Raw genomic sequence first — 19,663 nt, 5'->3', positions numbered from 1 at the left:
AGCTAATCAGATTTGCAAAAAAAAATTACCATTATCTAAATAATATCTGAGCTGTCTATGTAAATCCAAGGTGTGAAGAACCTTCTCACTGGCAGACTGTGTAGAAGGACAAAAGGAAGATGAATAGACTGATTAAGGGATAACTCATTGACAACCTAGGGCATAAAAGAAGGATTAGTATGAAGAGACACCTTGTCTTTATGGAAAAACAAAAAAGGTAGAATAGCCACGAGAGCCTGACGTTTGGACAGTCTCTTGGCTGAAGTAAAAGCCAAAAGCAGAGCAGTCTTCCAAGCACAACGTTGCAAGGAATTTGAGGAAGTAGGCTCAAAAGGAGCCTGGGTCAATTTTTCAATTGCAAAACTGAGGACCCAAGAAGGTAGAATAGACTTTCTCAGAGGCTTGTTATTTATTTATTTTACATTTGTTTACCGTGAAAGTCCAATTGGGCAAAATAGACAGTTTTCAGTGGAGGCCCGGAGAGAAATGCTACACTGAAAAATGAAAACACATTACAGAAATAACAATACAGTGCAAATAAGCAGATATTATAGCAAACAAGTAACTGAATACCAATACTAAAAAATGACTGCAATTACAATAACAATAAAGCCTTATGTACAGGTTATAATGAGTAAAGTGTTCTTAAAAATAAGGAGCAAGTCTATAGAAGTGGATTCAGTAGTGGAGAAAGACAATTAACAATTTGGATGCAAGATAGTACATAACATTTGAGAAAAGAAATGACTCATCAATTGCTGGATATTATGGTACTGTTGGAACAACACGAGGACAAAGAAAGACTAAGACATACATTAGAAATGTAACAAAAACAGCTGATAATTGATCCTGTTTTCCAAACCTGTATGAGACTTATTTTGCAGTTATTATTTGGTAACTATAATGTAGGATGAATACAGAGAGAGCTAAGTGGTAGATGAAGAGCTGAAAATTAATAGATATAAATTGGATTAAGAGGATGGAAATAGAGGGGTTGTTTGACAGAGGTGGAAAAAATGCTCAGTCTGGCTTAGAGCAGGGGCAGAGACAGTTGTTTGTCAGATGTTCCCCAAGTAGTAGTTTTAATTTTAATATGCTGGGAGTTTTAAGTATTGTCTGAGGCATGGAGTTCCAGGACATGGATATCTGTTTGGAGAACACATCATAAGAAGTAGTTTGTTGGAGTATCTCAGTGGTATGGAGTTGGTGTGAGGATGCAATAGGTTCTTGAGTGCAGGGAAGTAATCTGGATGGTAAAGGATGGAATGACAGAAAGTTACTTGGTTAAGGGATAGAAAATTGGGTAGTCTGAGCCATTTTAGTTAATATAGTGTTGTGTAGTGGTGTGCCCTGTGGGGAAGACTGGTAGCAAATTTGATGATTTTGTTATAGCAAGCCTCTAGTTTGTTTGAATCTGTTTTTCTGAGATTAGTTAACACTGGAGAGGCATACAGTAAGGTGGAGAGTGGATGTGTCCCAGCTATGGAGTGTGTGCTGGAATCAGGTAGGGTTTGACTCTATAGAGTGAACCTAGCTTAATGTGGACCTTTTGGATTGTTACAGCTAAATGTTTGTCAAATTTTAGGATGTTGTCAATTGTGACACCGAGGGGTTTGATGTGGTTGACAGGTTTGATTTTAGTTTTATTTGCAAAGTAGATTGAGAAAGGAGGAGGGCGATTGGGAATTTTGCTATTAGTGATGACCATAAGCTTTGTTTTATTTGGATTGAAAACCAGTTGAGAATCTGAGAGATAGTTTTCGATATACTACCGGGATGGAGAATGCTGCACATATGAGGGTGGAGCCATCTGCATACTATACTATAGTGGCATATTGGGTAGCCGTGCTGAGTTTGTTGGTGAATATGGTGAAGACAAGTGGACCAAGAAATGAGCCTTGGGGTACACCTACTGAGACAGGCATTAGTGTAGAGAATTCATCTTGCCACTTGACTACCTGCTGGCAGTCAGTTAAGTATCTGAGAAACAAGGAGAGGGCAGGCTTGGTAAAGCTGAAGGAAGGTAGCTCATTGAGTAGTTTTTGGTGGGCAACTGTATCAAAGGCCTTTGAGATATCCAGAAAAATAGCACAGACTAGTTTGTTGATTGAGTTTGAAAAACTAACAGCGGCAGTCGTTGTACTATGTTTTGGTCTAAAACCATGTTGGAAGCAGATACGAGGTTACTGTTCAGTAGGTAGTTGAGTATGTATACATTTCTCAAATATCTTGGCTATGGGGGCTATGACATGAAGGATGTCTTTAATGAATTGCTTGACCTCAAACCTAGAGGCCAGAGGAGAACAGACAACCAGAAACTGCTGACAGGTTAGCTTTCATTGAAGAGTATACAAACCCAGCATGAAGCAGATCACACAAATCAGAGACAGACAAAGGAAGCTCCACAGACAGAGAATCTTGACGGGTACAGAAGCTCCAGATAGAAAATCTCTTCCATTTGGGAAAATAGGACTCCTGCCAGTAGGTTTCCTGGCCTCCTGCAGAACCCAAAACACATCCTCAGAAAACAGGTGCCTAAAAGAGATCAAAACCCAATCACTCATGGTGTCATTTGAAGAGTGGACAAGAGGCCCCTTGCCCTCGTCTTGTGTGAGAAGATCCACCCAGTGAGGTAACTTGTGGTAATTGCCCCCGGCCATTTAAGAAAGAGGGGGTAACCAATGCTGTCTAGGCCAAACAGGAATCACCAGCAGGATATTGGTAGAGTGCTGCCTGATCTTGTGCAAAAGTCGCTGTAACAGAGGAAGGGGAGGGAAGGCATACAGAAACATCCTCTTCCAAGGAAAAGACAACAATACATCCACTTTCCAAGCCAGAGGACTTGGGATTCTGGAACAGAATAGAGGATGTTGTCTGTTCAGAGTGGAGGCAAAAAGATCTACCCAAGGAATACCCCACTGATGGACAACATCCAGGAACACATCTCTGTTAAGCATCCATTTGGGAGCTTGTGTGCTGGATCTGCTCAATGAGTCTGCCACTAGACTGTGCTCTGAGGGAATATAAAGTGTCCAAAGAGCCACTTGATACCGGACAGCTAGATCCAATACCTAAAGAGCTAGTCTGCAGAGAAGATAGGACTTTGTGGTCCCCTGCTTGTTGACATACCACATCACTGTATTATTTTCTGTGAAAACTTTCAAGGCCTGGGATAAAAGAGGGAATGAAAGTTTTGCAGAGTCAACATTTCCTTTATGTTGATGTGGTCTGACCTCTGATGAGGAGGGCAGAGATCCTGAACTTTTAGAGTGCCAGTAGGAACACCCCACCCCCTATCTGAACATCTGTAAGGAGCTCCTGAGTGGGAAATGGTGCTTGAAAAGGAAGCCCTGGGTTGACAGAAAGTTGATGAATCCACCATTGAAGCTCAAGCTACAGACAAGGAAGGAAAGGTACCAGGAACTCCAGGGTGTGGTAATTTTGAAGCCACAGTGATTTGAGATACCATAATTTCCTCCCAGAGCCTGGCAAGAGGAAGCATGGGTATGGTGGAAGGCATGGACCCCAGGACCCTGAAAAACTCCCTGACCATGACAGATACCAGAGGAAGAAAGGATTGAAATAAAGGTTATTAGAGAGAAAGCCTTGGGGGTAGGCAGAAATGCCAACATGGGAACTGTCTGAAGCCTACATACGAAAAAAAACCCAAGATCCTAGGAAGGTGTCAGGTCACTCGCTCCAGGGATCTTAACCTAGCCTCTGACATAAACAGGTCATGTTGGAGAGATAGATAATATCTCCCAGAGACTGCTACTTCTCTGGAACAAGCTTCCACTTCATGTGAAACAGAGCCCCTCCCTGACACTCTTCAAATGCAACCTAGATCAATGGATGGGTGACCACAAATTCAATCCTGGGAAGGTGTGTCCATGTCCCTTCTGGACAGAGGAAGTTGGTATTAACTACTATAGACCATTACCTCTGCAAACGTCACCCAACTAACCACCAACAATTGGTGCAACTCGAGATAAATATGACTAAGCTTGTAAGTGCTCTAGGACCATTAGCCTTGTAACCTCCTCTGAACCTATAAAGAAATTCTGGCCTTTAAAGCCACTGTATTAACAAGGATCTATTGTTTTTTTTGTTTTTTGGGTTTTTTTTATGCAAGAGCGCTTCAATCTCCTAAATATCTCTGCTGGTTGAAAATACCCCAAAAAGTCCCCATCTGCTAAATAATAAAATGTTTAAAAAGGGTTCTTTGTCCTACATTGCTGATAAGAAGCTAACGTTTCCCAGCAAATTAAAGACTTTTTTCCTGCATTTACTCCTTTTGCCCACTGAACATCAAATACTTCCTAATCAGACCTGAACTCATTTGTTCTCTAGAGGTGGGGAGTTTCCCCATGGAAGGCCATGGGGGATATAACATGCAGTCATGCAGGATCTTGGACTCTTGACAGTTTCCTGGGAAGATATGGAGAAATTTTTGCCAGTAAACAATAATAATAAAAAGTTTTTCACACCCCTTTTTATTAAATAAACTTGGAAGTCAAATATTTATCAGCTGGAGATTACAAAATGAGAATATATGAAGGGGAAAACATATCTACCACAAAGTTAATGTAGCTAAAATAAATGAAGATGACATCTGCCAAAACTAGTAAACTCATTACTGCTCATATCAATCCAAACACCACTGCACGTTCTGCTCTGGTTTAAGTAATGGAAGGTTTGTTAGATAAATCTTGTTTCACAGGTGAGAAAGATGGCATTAGATCTTCATGCCCTCGTAATCATCTCCTAATTATTTGTACTAATTTACAAACTAGAGAAAAGCAATTTGCAATAGGGGTAAACAAAAGGATTTTCAATCAGATCACATTCTGTCATGTACTTTAAGAAGTCATTTAAGCTCTTTGGTCAGGTATTTAGACTGACCAACTTTTATTTTTCTGCAGGTAAAAGGGAATTATTGGCCCTTATAAATGGATGAGAGGCCAAGTAAAAAGACAGGAAATACCTCACTGACTGTTCCAGGAGTATAATCTAAGACAATTATGTGCTCTTTATGCAGAAATTATTTGAAGATGATGGACAGAGGTGGACCAGTTATTTTCCCAGATCAATGAAAGCAGTAAGTGGTTATTAATCCGGGATGGGGAAGTTGAACCACAAGGTCATGTGCCATGTTGTTCTTGTTGGTGAGCATATGTAAAATAAAGAATGATCACTTGTAAATGGGTTGGCCATGGTGGGTTCTGTTACTAAATATGTAAAGTCAGGACACTCAGCAAGTGAGTAAAGCTTAGAACATGCCCTGCAAAGATCAATGAAATTAAAGTTACCCAACAGGTTAAGGTGCCCCTGCTCATCCAAGGCAAAAGTTTACAAAGCAGCTTATCTAGTTTTATCAATGAAGGAAGGTGGAGGAAAAATGCTGAGAGCAAGAAACTTTTCACTGGCTATCTACCAGAACTAGCAGCAAGTCAGTTTGGTTTAAACTAATCCAGAATTGGCATTCCCAACAGCTATTCAGAAGTACAGTCTGGTCAGGAGTCTTACCACCCAGTAATCTAGCTACCAAGCCTAACCCACCTTAGAAAAGGCACTACTTAAATAACTTAGAAGCTGGTATAAGGCACACATTAGGTTTAAATTCACCCCCAAATTCTTTAGAATGTGTTAGCCCATGCCTGAAGGTTCTTTAGATTTGTTGGCACAAGATGTGCAACTTTCAGCTATGTATGGCAGCGAAAAAAAGAAGGGCTTAACCTCTCCAGCTCATAACAATTTGGGCAGAAATAATAACCTAAGTACAGTTGGAAAGAACATGAAAAAGTCCAAAGGTCTGTAATCTCACACCTAAGGAAAGTGGAAAAAAAAATCACTCAATCTCAGCCTGAAAAGAGGAAGAATATGTGGCAGCAGCGACATCACAAACCATGAGTTGTGAGTTCAACTGGAGAATGAAGAAATAGATAAAGCAGAACATTGATGGTAGGGGCAGGAGCTACCAACGTCCAAGATTGACCACAGCTCAGTGAAAGATGTGGCAGTAATAAATGGATTAAGGGACAGATTGTCTATAGTACTAAAACAGGGAAAAGGACAACTTCAGATACGACTTTGGTATCTAGGAGAGGACTTCTTCACAACTCAGTCATGGCCTTAACACTCCTGTATTAATAAAGCAATATTTTGTTGTTTCGGTGTCTCCAACTTACAACTCTGAATACATACAGTGCTATACTATATCTAGCATTTTATTATTTTACTACAGAAAGTCAGCAATACATTTATAAAACTATGACTACACACACTGTTATATCACAAGTCAACATTTTAATACAGTGTGTTAGCAATACATTTAACAGTCTGACTTTTATTGCCTTAACTGCTTTTCAAGCTCCCTTCCTAGATCACACCTAACAACAAACTTCAGCTTCCTGTGTTCTTGGTAAATAGTATGGGCACCTGTGGAATTGACCCAGGCTAAACTTCTACAGTTTCTCTTGCTTCTACATTTTTTGGTCTTTCTTGTCCTTTCTTACAATTATTACTACTATCTACAGAGAATAAAAAAATGTCAAATATGCCTCTTACCTGGAGACAATGCTACATCAAGTCGTACACTCTTCCACTGTAGCAAACTGGAACCATTGTAATGTACTGCTCTTCCATTACTGAAAAGAAACACAATTTTAAAAAATTCATGTTCCACTTAAACATGGCAACAGTCAATATTAAAATACTAATCAGTACTAATTAATTACATTTACTACAGATTTACGCTGACCTTTTCTTTCATTTTTTGGAACTAATGCACTGCATTTATAAAAATTACAAAAAGGAAAAATGCTTTGTTTGAACAGTACAGGAAAAAAGTCAGTGTGCATTCACTGTACAGTTTTTAATCAAAGGAGAAATTCTATATACAGCAATTAAATACCAGGACCCTACAGAAATAATCAGTCTGTGGATGTGAACTCCAAGCCAGATGTACACAGCATAATCAATCAAAAACAAAAAATGTTCTAAGCCCGACCAAGAAGGGAATGATGTGGAGGCATGAAACTTGCAAGCTGTTCAACATATTCTTCCCAAAGTTCAACACACTTGGCACATCGTGTCTGAAGTTTCTGTAACCCTGTCAAAAAAAGTCTGAAGTCTGGTCACTGAAATACTGATCTGCTGTAATCACCTCCGAATCACTTGAAAAATGACACCCTTTCAAACTCTTTTTAAGGTATGAAAACAGGAAACAGATGGAGCAAGATCTAGTGAGTGGGGTAGAAGGTCTATGCACTCAAACCCAAACTTCATCAAAACATCCATTGTTTTGCCAGCCTTGTGAACAGGTGCATTGTCATGCAAAAAGAACTCCTTTCCGCAACTTCCCTCTCCTTTTTTCTTTCAATGTATTCTTTAATCGGCAGAGCAAGTTACAGTAACACTAACATATGCGAGAGATGTAATTATACAGCCAATCTGGAAGCTAAGCTGTCTCCACCCAAGACTGGAACAGACAGTCAAGAGGAGAAGGTTAACACTTGCACCATAACTCCAGCTGCACACAGACCTACTAAAACAACACTGGCAAAAAATACACAAAATCATACTCGGAGGTTCTAAATAAAAACCTGCAAAAGCATCAGAGACCTCCAAAGCAGACACCCAAACAATCTGCACTTCCCGTCACAAACCAGACAACACACAAAACACAGAATCAGTGTGCCGCACAATCACAGCCCTTAAGGCGAAACATACCTAACACATTAGTAATAGGTGACTCTATAGTCAGGCACACTGACGTCCCACTCACTTGGCTGGACAAGCAGAAGGTTACTGTTAGCTGCCTGTCGGGAGCCAGAATCCGCCACATAACACAAGCACTCAGGTCACTCCAGAACAAGTATAAATATGACTTTGTCATTGTTCATGTTGGTGTGAATGACCTGAGACGTACCTCCCTGGACTACATGAAAAGAGACATGGAAGAGCTCTCTGATCATGTAGCCCAGGCTGGTATGACCCTGACCCTGAGTAGCATCCTGCCCTCACCAAAAATGATACCTCAGTATAAAGAAAAAAATCATCAATTTCAACAATTGGCAAAGCTTTTGGTGTCATTCAAAGGGGATCCAGTGTCTGTCAGCCTGGGACGACATGCTCGACAAGCCAAGTTACTTTGCAAGAGATGGCTTGCACCTGTCACCCCCTAGGCATTCAAATACTGGCCAAGGCTCTTGCTGCCCCCATAGTGCCTTTTTTAGGCAAGCCTCAAAAGTCAAACCCACCTCCGTAAACAGCACAATTAACAAAAAAAGTACAGTTGTGTACCTACCATAAATGTAGATGTTTGAGTGTATTCACTTTTGCAGTCATTACACTTGGGTTATCCTGCTGGCAGGCTACCCGCAGTCAGACAGAATTCCAAAGTTTAGGTCTGGCGTTGGTTGCTGTCGCCTCTTCCCTGACGTCAGTGCACCAGGGGTATAAAAGATGTAGCCGATGCCATTTTCTTCAGTTTTTCTTGCCCCAGATGTCAGGTGCCCCCAAATAGGTAGGCTAAAAAAAAGTTATGCCAAGAAGCATGCATGTACTAAAATAAACATTTCCTTCATCTACAAGCAAATACACCACATAGGTTGTATAGAATAGAGAAGTACAGAAAAGTCCTAGCAAAGAAAAGGGGGATGGTGGGTGGGTAACCCGGACTGCAACAGTGAATACACTCGAACATCTACATTTATGGTAGGTACACAACTGTACTATGTTCATCGTGTTTCACTGTTGCAGTCATTACACTTGGGTTGAATCCCAAAGCTGAGGTTGGGTGGCTGGGCCTAAATAGGATTAGGAGAGGCTACAAGGCCCTGCATAACTGCAGTGGCAAAGCCTGCTCTAGATTTAGAGTAGAGAGGTAAGTGGTAGTGCTTGATGAAAGTGTGCACTGAACTCCAGGTTGCAGCCTCCAGAATGTCTTGGGTTGGTACTCCTCTGAGGAAGGCTGCTGAATTGGCTGCTGCTCTGGTTGAATGTGGCCTAATGCCCTAAGGCACTGATTTGCCATGTTGTGAATAGCAGAAACGAATGCAGTGTCCTATCCATTTTGAAATAGTCTGCTTTGAGATAGGCTTTCCTTGTGATCCTGCAGCGTAAGCTACAAACAGTTGCTCAGTTTTTCTGAAAGCTTTTCTTTTGTCCAAATAGAAGCGTAGCTGTCTGTGTATGTCCAAAGCGTGCAGAAGTCTCTCCCCTTTATTCTGGGGATTTGGATAAAATGTTGGCAAATGAATGGTTTGGTTAAGAGCCACACTGGATGCTACCTTTGGCATAAATGTTGGGTTTGTCCTTAGAGAAACCTTGCCCTGATGAAAAATCATGAAAGGTTCCACTGCCATTAATGCCTGTAACTCTGAGACTCTTCTTGCTGAAGTTATTGCTAGGAGCAGAGCAGTTTTCCATGATAAGAATTTTATATCAGCTGTATTGGCTGGCTCAAAAGGAGGCAGTGTGAGCTTTTCTAAAACAAAATTGAGGTCCCATGTAGGTATCAGTGCTCTCCTTGGGGGGGTCTTATGTTTTTTGCCCCTCTGAGGTACTGTCTTAGTAGTGGATGAGAGAAAATAGGAGGTTCTGTATTGTAATGAGCTGAAATGGCAGAGGCATGGATCTTAATTGATGAGAAGGATAGGCCTTTGTCCAGCATCTCAGTTAGGTATTGTAAAATCTGAGGTATATTTGGAACAAGTGGTTTGAGTCCTTGTGCCTGGTTCCAAGCACAGAATCTCTTCCATTTTTCTGCATAAGATTTCCTAGTGCTGGGCCTCCTGGCTTCTAAAATGACATCCATAACAGCTTTAGAGAGAGGTGTGGTCTGAGTGGCTATATTATCTGCCATGCAGCCAGATTTAAGGTTCTAAGTTGACTGTGCAAAATATGATTGTTTTGTTGAGTCAGAAGATGAGGAATTTGAGGTAAAGCCCAGGCTGGGCCTTGAGACAAGCTCTTTAGGATTGGGTACCAGTGCTGGCGTCACCAGTCTGGGGCAATCAGAATAATTTTTGGCTTCTCTTGTCTGACTTTTAGGAGCACCTTGGGAAGAAGAGGCAGTGGAGGAAAGGCATAAACTGTCAAGTGTTTTCCAGCTGAATGATAGAGCATCCACTTTCCATGCTTGTGAGTGATAAGTTCTTGTGCAAAATCTCTGTAGTCGGCAGTTGTGAGGGGAGGCAAAAAGATCTATGTCTGGGCGTCCCCATTTCCTTGTTATCATGCTGAAGACCTGTGGATTTAGTTTCCATTCGTGAGGATCCATGAGATTTCTGCTTAGTTCGTCTGCCAGAGTATTTTTCTTTCCTGGCAGGAATTGTGCCTGCAGATGTACTTGATAGGTCAGTGCTGTGTTCCACAAAGTCATGGCTTGCCTGCAGAGGGGGTAGAAATGTGTGCCCCCTTGCTTGTTTATGTACCACATAACTGTGGTATTGTCCGTCTTTAGTACTAGTTGTCCTGGATTTAGTAGATCCTTGAAGGTTGTCAGGGCATGCTGTACAGCTAGCATCTCTTTTTGATTGATTTGAAGATGCATTTGTTCCTTGGGCCACATGCCCTGAATACATTTTCCTGCCATGTGTGCCCCCCAGGCATAATCCGATGCATCTGTTGTTATTGTCTGCCTGGCTGTGGGTAAGGTGAAAGGCTGTCCCTTGTGGTGACAGGCCAGTGCCCACCATCGAAACTCCTGTTGCAGGCAGGGAATAAGAGTTATTATTGTTTCCAGGCTGTGGCAATGTTGAGTCCAAACACTTTTTAGATACCACTGTAGTTTCCTCATATGCAGTCTTGCATATGGAATTAGTAGAATGCAGGATGCCATGAAGCCCAGAGCCTGCAGAATTTTTCTTGCAGGGAGATGGGTCTTTGTTGCCATCATTTGAAAGTAATGAGTCAGTTGCCTTTGCTTGTCTGGCGTGAGATAAGCCATCTGGGCAGTTGTATTTAAGCTTGCACCCAGGAATATTATCTCTTGAGAGGGCACTAGTTTTGACTTCTTTTCGTTTACTGTGTACCCTAGGCAAATTAGTAATCTTTTTACAAATGCCAGATGCTTTAGTAGAATGTCCTTGCTGTCTGCTTGAATAAGGCAGTCATCCAAGTAGGGATATATTTTAATTCCTTTTTGTCTGCAAAATGCAATTACTGGTGCCAGGCACTTTGTGAAGACCCTGGGCACAGTAAATAAGCCAAAGGGCAGTGCAGAGAATTGGTAATGCATTGAGCCAGCTATGAATCTGAGGTATCTTCTGCAAGATTGTCTGATTGGGATATGCCGGTATGCCTCCTTGAGGTCCAAAGTAACTAGCCAAGCCTTCTTGCCCAGCATGGGTAGAAGTTGCTGTAGTGTTAACATTTTGAATTTCGGAACATCCAGGAAAGTATTTAGGATTGACAGGTCCAGTATTGGTCTCCAGGCTTTGTCCTTTCTGGGTACCAGGAAAAGTCTTGCATAAAATCCTTGTCCCTGTTCTTGCTGTGGTACTCTTTGAATAGCTCTCATGTCCATGAGAGCAGAAATTTGTTTTTGTGCCTCTGCCCATTGGTTTTGTGGCAGGTCTGGCATACCTTTTGATTTTGGAAGGGTGTGAAAGTGGAACCTGTAACCCTGAGAAACAATATTCAGTACCCATTTGTCCTGGGTGATCATGTGTCAATTTTGTGAGAAAAGTGCTAGCTTTCCCCCTAAGGGTGCTGCCAAAAGGTAAGTGCTTGGCATTTGTAGAGGGAAGTCATTGGGACTGCTTCCTATAAGGTTGTGATTTGTCTTCTCCTCCTTTGGGGGCTGAAGCACCTCATTGTTTAGGTCTGTATGAGCCTAGGGGCTGAGATCTGCCTCTTGGGCGTCTGTATCTGCCTCTTTGTGGCATGTCTGACACCAGAAAGGACCAATTTTTAGAAGGCCAGATTCTGCTAAATCTAGGTGGCTGAACCTGTAAGAAATCCTTTACTGTCTCCATTGATTTTGCTTTATCCTCCATTTTCTTTAACACCTCTTCTGCCTTAACACCAAACAAAGTATCATGCTGTAGTGGAGCATCCAATAATTTTACTTTAACATGATCAGGTAAACTTTGTTCTTTTAACCAAGCATGCCTTCGAATGACAGAGCCTGTAACTGCGGCTCTGCAAGAAGCCTCTAATGAATCAAAACCACATTGCAGAGTATGCTTTCCCACTTGTTCAGCTGCATGCAACAAATCCTGCATTTCCTTATTGTCAGGACATTGAGTTTGTAAACATTTTCTGTTTTAACAAAGACATTAGGTATTGTTGATATTTAAGCATGTGAAACTGGCAGTTTAAAGCCCTTACAGCTAAAGTAGCAGAAGTGTAAACTTTTTTCCCCCATCTATCCAGAGCTCTGGAATCCCTATCAGAGGGGACAGGGTTTTTTGCATTGGAAGCCTTAACCCCTTTGGGACCCTGAGAAAATGTTTCTGGGTCAGCAGCAGGGTTTTTATAAAGACATTTATGAGAGTCTGGGACCCTGTAGTACCTGTCTGGCTTGACTGGTGCAGGGGGTAAAGAATCAGGAGACAAACTGGACTCAGAGAAAACATCATCAACAATATCAAGCACTGGAGGGATAGCCATGGAGCCTGTGCTGAGGCAATAAAAGAAAGTCTCTGAGCCGTTTCTTGGATTCTGAATAATCCTGGTTCTCCCAATGGAAATGCTCCCTCATGGTGTGCAAGGTTTCCCCAAAAGAGTAATCCTCAGGCGGAGAGGCTGAAGGTATAGATTCTTCTGCATCACAGTCCTGATAGGGAGGGTGAGAATATCCCTGATCTGAAGAGGAATCAGAGGAAATAGAAACCTGGTCAGAGGAGTCATAGTCAGTGTCTTGCCTAGGCCTTTTATCAGGAGGGGGATGGGAACGCCTGATCAAAGTAATTAGGTCCTCGGCCATTTTAAGCATCTGTTTCTTTGGCATGGATGACTGTCCAGGAGAATGCTGTACTTGTTTCCTTGTCTTTAATGGTGTTTTTGACTTTGCCTTGGCTGCTGTAGTGGACTTAATAGTAAGCTGTAAAGGTCTGAAAACACCCTCAGAAGCTGATGCCTGCTCAGCGGCTCCGGACCCATCTGAGGGAATAGTTTCCGCAGGCCCAATACCTTGAGTTTCCAGAGGCCTAGGTGTCTCCACGTGGGAGTCGGACACGGCCTGTGGCTCTGAGGTAGTGGGTGTCAAGGGCTGCGAAAGCGCCTCACTGAGAACCGGCGACTGGCCTAGAAGAGGCTTCATCATCGGTTTTGGACCTTGGATGCCTGTCCTTTTCTTTGTCTTTGCGTTTTTTATGAATTCTGGTTGTCGGCTGTTCCAACGGCATTATGTAGTTAAATCTTCGGCCAAAGTAATGTAAAGCAAAATCAAATCAACGCTTAATAGTGCGTTGGTTGAATCTAGCACAAAACCGACAACTAGCAACGTCGTGGTCAGGGCCTACACAAGGAATACAGTAAGAGTGAAAATCCTTATGAGGTATTTGCTTCCCAAAAGAAATACAATTGTTAACTTTTACTGACATCGGTCTGGAGCAAGAAAAAGTTTCCCCAACGGGGTACTTAGCTTTATTGAAGACTTCGGTTCTGAAATTCAATTTCGAAAATCTCAGGAGTCGGCCGACCGGCACTTGCGAACTGCTTTTGCTTCGGGCACCACACGGCAAGAAAGACTGAAGAAAATGGTGTCAGCTGCATCTTTTATACCCCTGGTGCACTGACATCAGGGAAGAGGCGACAGCAAGTGACGCAGGACCTAGACTTTGGAATTCTGGCCGACTGCGGGTAGCCTGCCAGCAGGATAACCCAAGTGTAATGACTGCAACAGTGAAACACAATGAACATCTGAGGATTATGCTACTCAACACCAGGAGTTTAAATCTCAAAATGCACGTGCTCGAAGCACTCCTCAGTATGGAGAAAGTCCACATCTGTGCAGTAACTGAAACCTGGTTCAAGGCTCCAGAGAGTATCCAGCACTACCGAGCTACAACTCATACCACACGTTTCGGCCACAGAACACGGACCGAAACACAAAAGGAGGGGGTGTATCCATATTCATCAAGGATACCTACACCTCCAGGTTAGTGGTGCAGCATGATACCTCTGAGATCATCCATGTGCAACTAACATCAGGCAAATCTGCAATGCAAATTGTGGCCTGCTATAGATCACCCTCCATGACCCAGGACCACCACTCCACCTTTATGAAGACACTGGAAAACATGAAGGTCCTACCGAACACCCTGATATTGGGCGATTTCAATTACCCTACCATTCACTGGGAAAACTACTCGAGTACAAATTCCCAGGCCCAGCGCTTCCTGGAATTCATCATCTCAAACGCCCTGGATCAGCTGGTAAACTCCCCTACCAGAGGTGAAAACATATTGGACATGGTCATCACCAACATGGGCAGCCCGTCACTGGTGAGATCAGACCATAAACTAATCACTCTGGATGTCCACACCCCACCACCACCCCAACTAAGGAAACTACAGTAAAAAAACTATTCTAAAGCAAACTTCACCTTACTTAAGACAGAGGTGGTAAGTTTCACAGACCCCACGCTAAAGGATAATGCTGCCCAAGATGCAGAAACCTTTGCAAATGCACTCTATGAGCACCTACAAGGATGCATGGATCGTGCCATCCCTAGCAAAACCAAGACTCACTCCTCTCAGAGAAGGAAACCAGTTTGGTGGACCCCTGCAATAAACAGGCTATACAATAGGAGGAGGAAACTAGTTCAGAAAAAAAAAGCAAATCCCAAAAAGGAAAGACATCCCTGATCAGTATCAGTAAGAAACTAAGGTTCCTCATGAAATCATCCAAGGCTAACTTCGAAAGAAAAATAGCCAAGGATTCAAAAGATAACCACAAAGCCTTCTTTAACTATGTTAAGAATCTAAGAGGCAACTCACAGATATGCACTGAACTAGTGCAAAATAGCAGAAAATATACTGAACCTACTGATATTGCCAACATCCTGGCAGATAGATTCAGTGCAAACTTCACCCTCCCTCACCTCCAAAAGGGCCCAGAACAATACCGGAAAAGTGTAGTGTCCCAAAAATCACAGACGCACAGGTAAAAACAGCCCTTTCAAAAGCCAAAAACACAGCATCAATGGGACCAGATGGTGTCCCAGGCTGCATCTTGCATGAACTACAGAACAAACTAACCCCGCTCCTAAACATGCTGTTCAACCTCAGCCTCTCCACAGGCTACGTGTTCATAGAATGGTGCACAGCAACAGTTATTCCTCTCCACAAAGGAGGGGCCACAACTGACCCTGGTAACTATCGCTCCATAAGCCTGACTAGCCTGGTCTGCAAGGCTATGGAGAGCATCATCATGGAACTCATTAACAAAGACATTGGGAACCTCCAAACACTTGACCTGACCCAGTTCGGCTTTGTTAAGGGCAGATCATGCCTACTAAACCTGGATGACTTCTTCGAGACAGTCACCAAGGCCATAGACGAGGGAAAATTGGTTCACACAGCCTACCTTGACCTCACCAAGGCTTCCAACACCATTCCCCACTCAGGTATTACAGAAAAACTCACCAGCCTGAACATAAACCCCTACGTCACAAGATGGGTTGCCAACTGGCTTACAGACAGAACTCACATGGTAAGAATAGTGGGCTCCAGGTCCGACTCTAAACCAGTCACAATTGGTGTCCCACAAGGCTCGGTCCTGGGACCCCTACTGTTCGGCATATACTTCTCAGAAGTACAGGCAAACACAGGAGGACTATAGCTAACCAAGTTCGCTGATGACTGCAAACTGGGAGCCATAATTGACTCTCCAGCTGACACAGACATTCTCCAAAAGGGCCATACTGAGACGGACACCTGGTGTCAAAGTCATGGCCTCAAGCTAAATGCCAAAAAATTCATAGTCATCCCGTTTGGGAAAAACAAAACACCCACGAATTACCACATAGGTGGCAGCCCCCTTAATACAGAAGAGGTAATAAGAGATCTAGGGACCCAGGTAGATGGTAATCTCTCCTTTGACAATCATATTGCCAAAGTAGTTAGGAAATCCTTCTATGTGGCCCATCTAATTACTACAGGGTTCACATCTAGAAATAAAGAGGTTACAGTGCCCCTCTACTCGTCACTCATTAGACCCATCGTAGAGTACAATGCCCCATTTGGGATGTAGCTCACAAGACACTTTCAACAGCTGGAAAGACCAGAAAAGTACCTCGCCAAGAGGATTACTGGCCTCAAACATATGTCCTATGCAGCCCGACTAAAAAAACTCTGGCTGTACTCAGTGGCATATCGCTTACTCAGAGGTGATCTCTGCCTGACTTACAAAGCCATGTCCAACTCAGAACTGATGGACATGCTCCACCTAAAGAAATCCAAGTCACTGCGAGCCATGCACTCTAGTGAGCTAAACCTCGCCACAACAATAAATAGAACATGCTGGAGGGATAGATTCCTGTCACAGAGACTCCCCATGCTTTGGAACAAAATTCCAAATTACATCAGGCAGAGCCCCTCACTAACACTCTTCAAGAGAAACCTTGACGAGTGGATGGGTAACAGAAAATAAACCCCTGGGATCACTTCATTGGCTCTGCTTGACAGAGGATCAGTTAATTAATCAATGGGGTGGCGAAAGCTGACACACTCTGGCTAGACTTATAAATGCCCTCGGGCAGATAGCCTAGTACCTACCTATGAACCTATTCTGCATTAATTGTTTGGCCCCTTGGAAGATAGTCATTACAACACGTTCCTGATCCCAAACACTGTGGTCATGACCTTTCCTGCTGACTTTTGGGTCTTGAACTTCTTTGGCCCTGGTGAACCTAAGTATCGCAATTGCATGGACTGTTGTTTTGTCTCAGGATCATAACGGTGTAAGCATGTTTCATCAACAGTAACTAATCGTTCCTAAAAGTTGGCACCAGCTTGACAAAGATGCCAAAAAAATCAACTTGGAAGTGTCCACTCGACGTCTTTTCTCATCGGAATTTAAGCATTTGGGCACCCACTTGGCTGACAGCTTCAGCATATCTAGCTGCTATGGATTACAAACCCAACAAATTCCCTTGATATCTATACTGTCTTAGTAATTGTTTTAGCCAATATTTGCCGATCTGCCAAAATCAGGTCATGGACATGGTCAACAATCACAGGAGTTGACGCATTTTGAGGCCTCCCAGACCTTGGTGCATCTTCAGTCTCAAAATCTCCACGCTAAAAATTTGCACACCACTTCTTCACAGTCGAGTAAGAAGGGCACTTGTCACTCAGTGTTTGCATCATACATTCATGGATTTCCTTTGGAGTTTTCTTCTGCAGGAATAGGAACTTCATAACGGCTCAGAGTGTCACACTTGGAAATTCCCCACTTTTCTTTGACATGGCTCAATCAATGATCTAAAACAATGTTAAAACACAGCACTACAATTCTGCAAATGGACACTTTACAAGATGAAATAATCCTCTTTTCAGCTACAGAGGCAAAAATGCTCAGAATTTAGGTCAGGCTTAGAACTTTTCAGCACCCCCTGCACATCAATCTTAGTTCCTTCCTGCCATCACCCACAACATCAGATATTCATGAATGTTTCTATGATGAATGCCTGACATCTCTAGAAATAACAAAATCCTACAAGTTCAAACAGCAGACCAGCTTCTTGAATGACTGAGAAGCCCATGCAGACAACACACTTCTATGAGAGTACTCATCATAAATGTAACGTTTGAACAGAAATTTGCTTAGTCCGGAAAGGTCTACGATTAGTCTCAATATTTTTTTTTCTAGAAAAAAGGAAAAGCCTTGAATAAAATCCTGTGCCTTCCTCTTTTGGGAAAACTGGTTGAACTGATGTTTGCTGCAATAGATTCTGTATCTAAGCAAACATTTGATCTCTGTTGTTTGTGAAGAGAAGAGATCCTAAGAAGGGGAGACTCCTCCAAGGATGCAAAGAGTAGCCTTTACTAACTGTTTGGAGTTCACATCTATTTAGAGTGAACTGCTGGGGAAGAGGGGGAGGGAGGTGCTTGTGACAGTCACAGCTGCTCCCTGCTTTACTTTATTGCATGCAAAGAAAACCATACACCACAAAAACAGTGCTAGTAAGAAAAAACATTTCTTTACTTACAGTTAACTTTCTTTCTCCTCTTTCCCCTCCCCAAAGCATTTTTTTTGAACATTAATAACATGAAGTAGGGCATATGATTTAGAGTCCTCCACAAGTCCAACAAATTCTGAAAAAGTCCAGTATTTCCAGATTTTCTTGTTCTGTCATATTTCACACATATAATTATTGCATTGTAATTCCACATCGTTATTGGTTTTATTACTGTTCATCTCCATCTCCCAAATCCTGTCTTTGTTTCATTTCCAATGCACTTCCGATTCTTCTAGTCAAGTCTTGTGCTCCCTTCCTTCACTCCAACATTTTCCATTGAAACATTGTAAAAAGTTTCACAGCTACAGTCTCCTCATGGTCTTTATTACCAGAACAAGAAGAAGCTGAATCTCTCTCTGTTTCACAGCTCACATTTAGTTGGACAAACTTTTGTATTTCGTCCTTAGTATGTACTTCATAAAAAAATTATTTTGTTCTTCCAGGGAAGAATACTTTGAAGACATCTGGGTACAGAAATTTGGATTTCACACCTGTGTCTCGACATTCCCTGAATAGCAGAAAAAATCTGCTTCTCTTCTGCCTAGTGTACACTGAGTAATCATTCTCCACAGACACTATCTCCCACTTTTAGTACTTTGTCTTTCTGCCACAGATTTGTCAAAATCAACTCTTCTTCTGGTAGGATTGCATCTTTACTATTAAAGGTCTAGGTTCCTTTGTCATAGCCAGGTTTGGAGCATACATTAAATGTGCCCCTTGAACTAACAACTCCATCCATCCGCGCATTCTCAACCCCTTTTTCCCATTTTGCACATGGGGTCGAGGTGTCACTTCAACAGTGACAATAATTTCCAGCCAAGGTTTACACCACAGGGTGGCTAGCCCTACTGCGGGAGTTCACCCATAACACTCACTCACACATACACACACACTCACACCTACAGCCAATTTAGAGTGTACAATCCACTTACTGCATATCTTTGGAATGCGGGAGGAAACCAGAGCACCCGAAAGAAACCCACGCGACCACAGGGAAGACATGAAAACTCCGCACAGAAGGCACCTCAGATGAGAATCAGACCGAAGAACCTCTTGCTGTGAGGCAATAATGCTAGCCACTGCACCACCAGGGCCACCCATGTCCCTCTAGGAAAGAATAATTTGAAGACAGCTGGATACAGCAGTTTGAATCTCACACCTGTGTCTCGGCATTCCCTGAATAGTGGAATGAATTTACTCCTCTTCTGCCTGGTGTACATTGAGTAATCTCTCACCACAAACATTCTGCTGTCTCCCACTTTTAGTACTTTGTCCTTCTGCTACCGTTTTATCAGAATCAACTCCTTCTGCTGGTAGGATTTCATCTTTACTATTAAAGATCTGGGTTGCTTTCTCATACCCAGGTTTGGAGTATACACATTATGTTCCCCTTCAGCTAACAACTCCTGTTGTGAAATACCAGTCCAGTTGCTTATTTGTGCTTTTATAAAATGAATGTAGTCT

General features: G+C 42.5%; 1 protein-coding gene across 2 annotated transcripts in view; it reads right to left on the bottom strand.

Annotated features, from left to right (window-relative positions):
- Positions 1 to 19,663, bottom strand: part of HECTD4 (HECT domain E3 ubiquitin protein ligase 4) — a 5,422,508-nt gene that overhangs the window by 1,305,377 nt on the left and 4,097,468 nt on the right. For both annotated transcript variants that reach the window (XM_044068422.1, XM_044068423.1), the window contains exon 48: positions 6,568 to 6,647. In XM_044068422.1, coding sequence (XP_043924357.1) covers positions 6,568 to 6,647 — 80 coding nt within the window. The remainder of the gene's footprint in view (positions 1 to 6,567; positions 6,648 to 19,663) is intronic.

This window comes from Protopterus annectens, chromosome 4.part0 (genome assembly GCF_019279795.1).
Source record: "Protopterus annectens isolate FY-2018-M chromosome 4.part0, PAN1.0, whole genome shotgun sequence".
Classification (NCBI taxonomy): domain Eukaryota; kingdom Metazoa; phylum Chordata; order Ceratodontiformes; family Protopteridae; genus Protopterus; species Protopterus annectens.
Note: the sequence above shows the minus strand (reverse complement) of the source record. Positions and strands in the feature narration are given on the sequence as shown.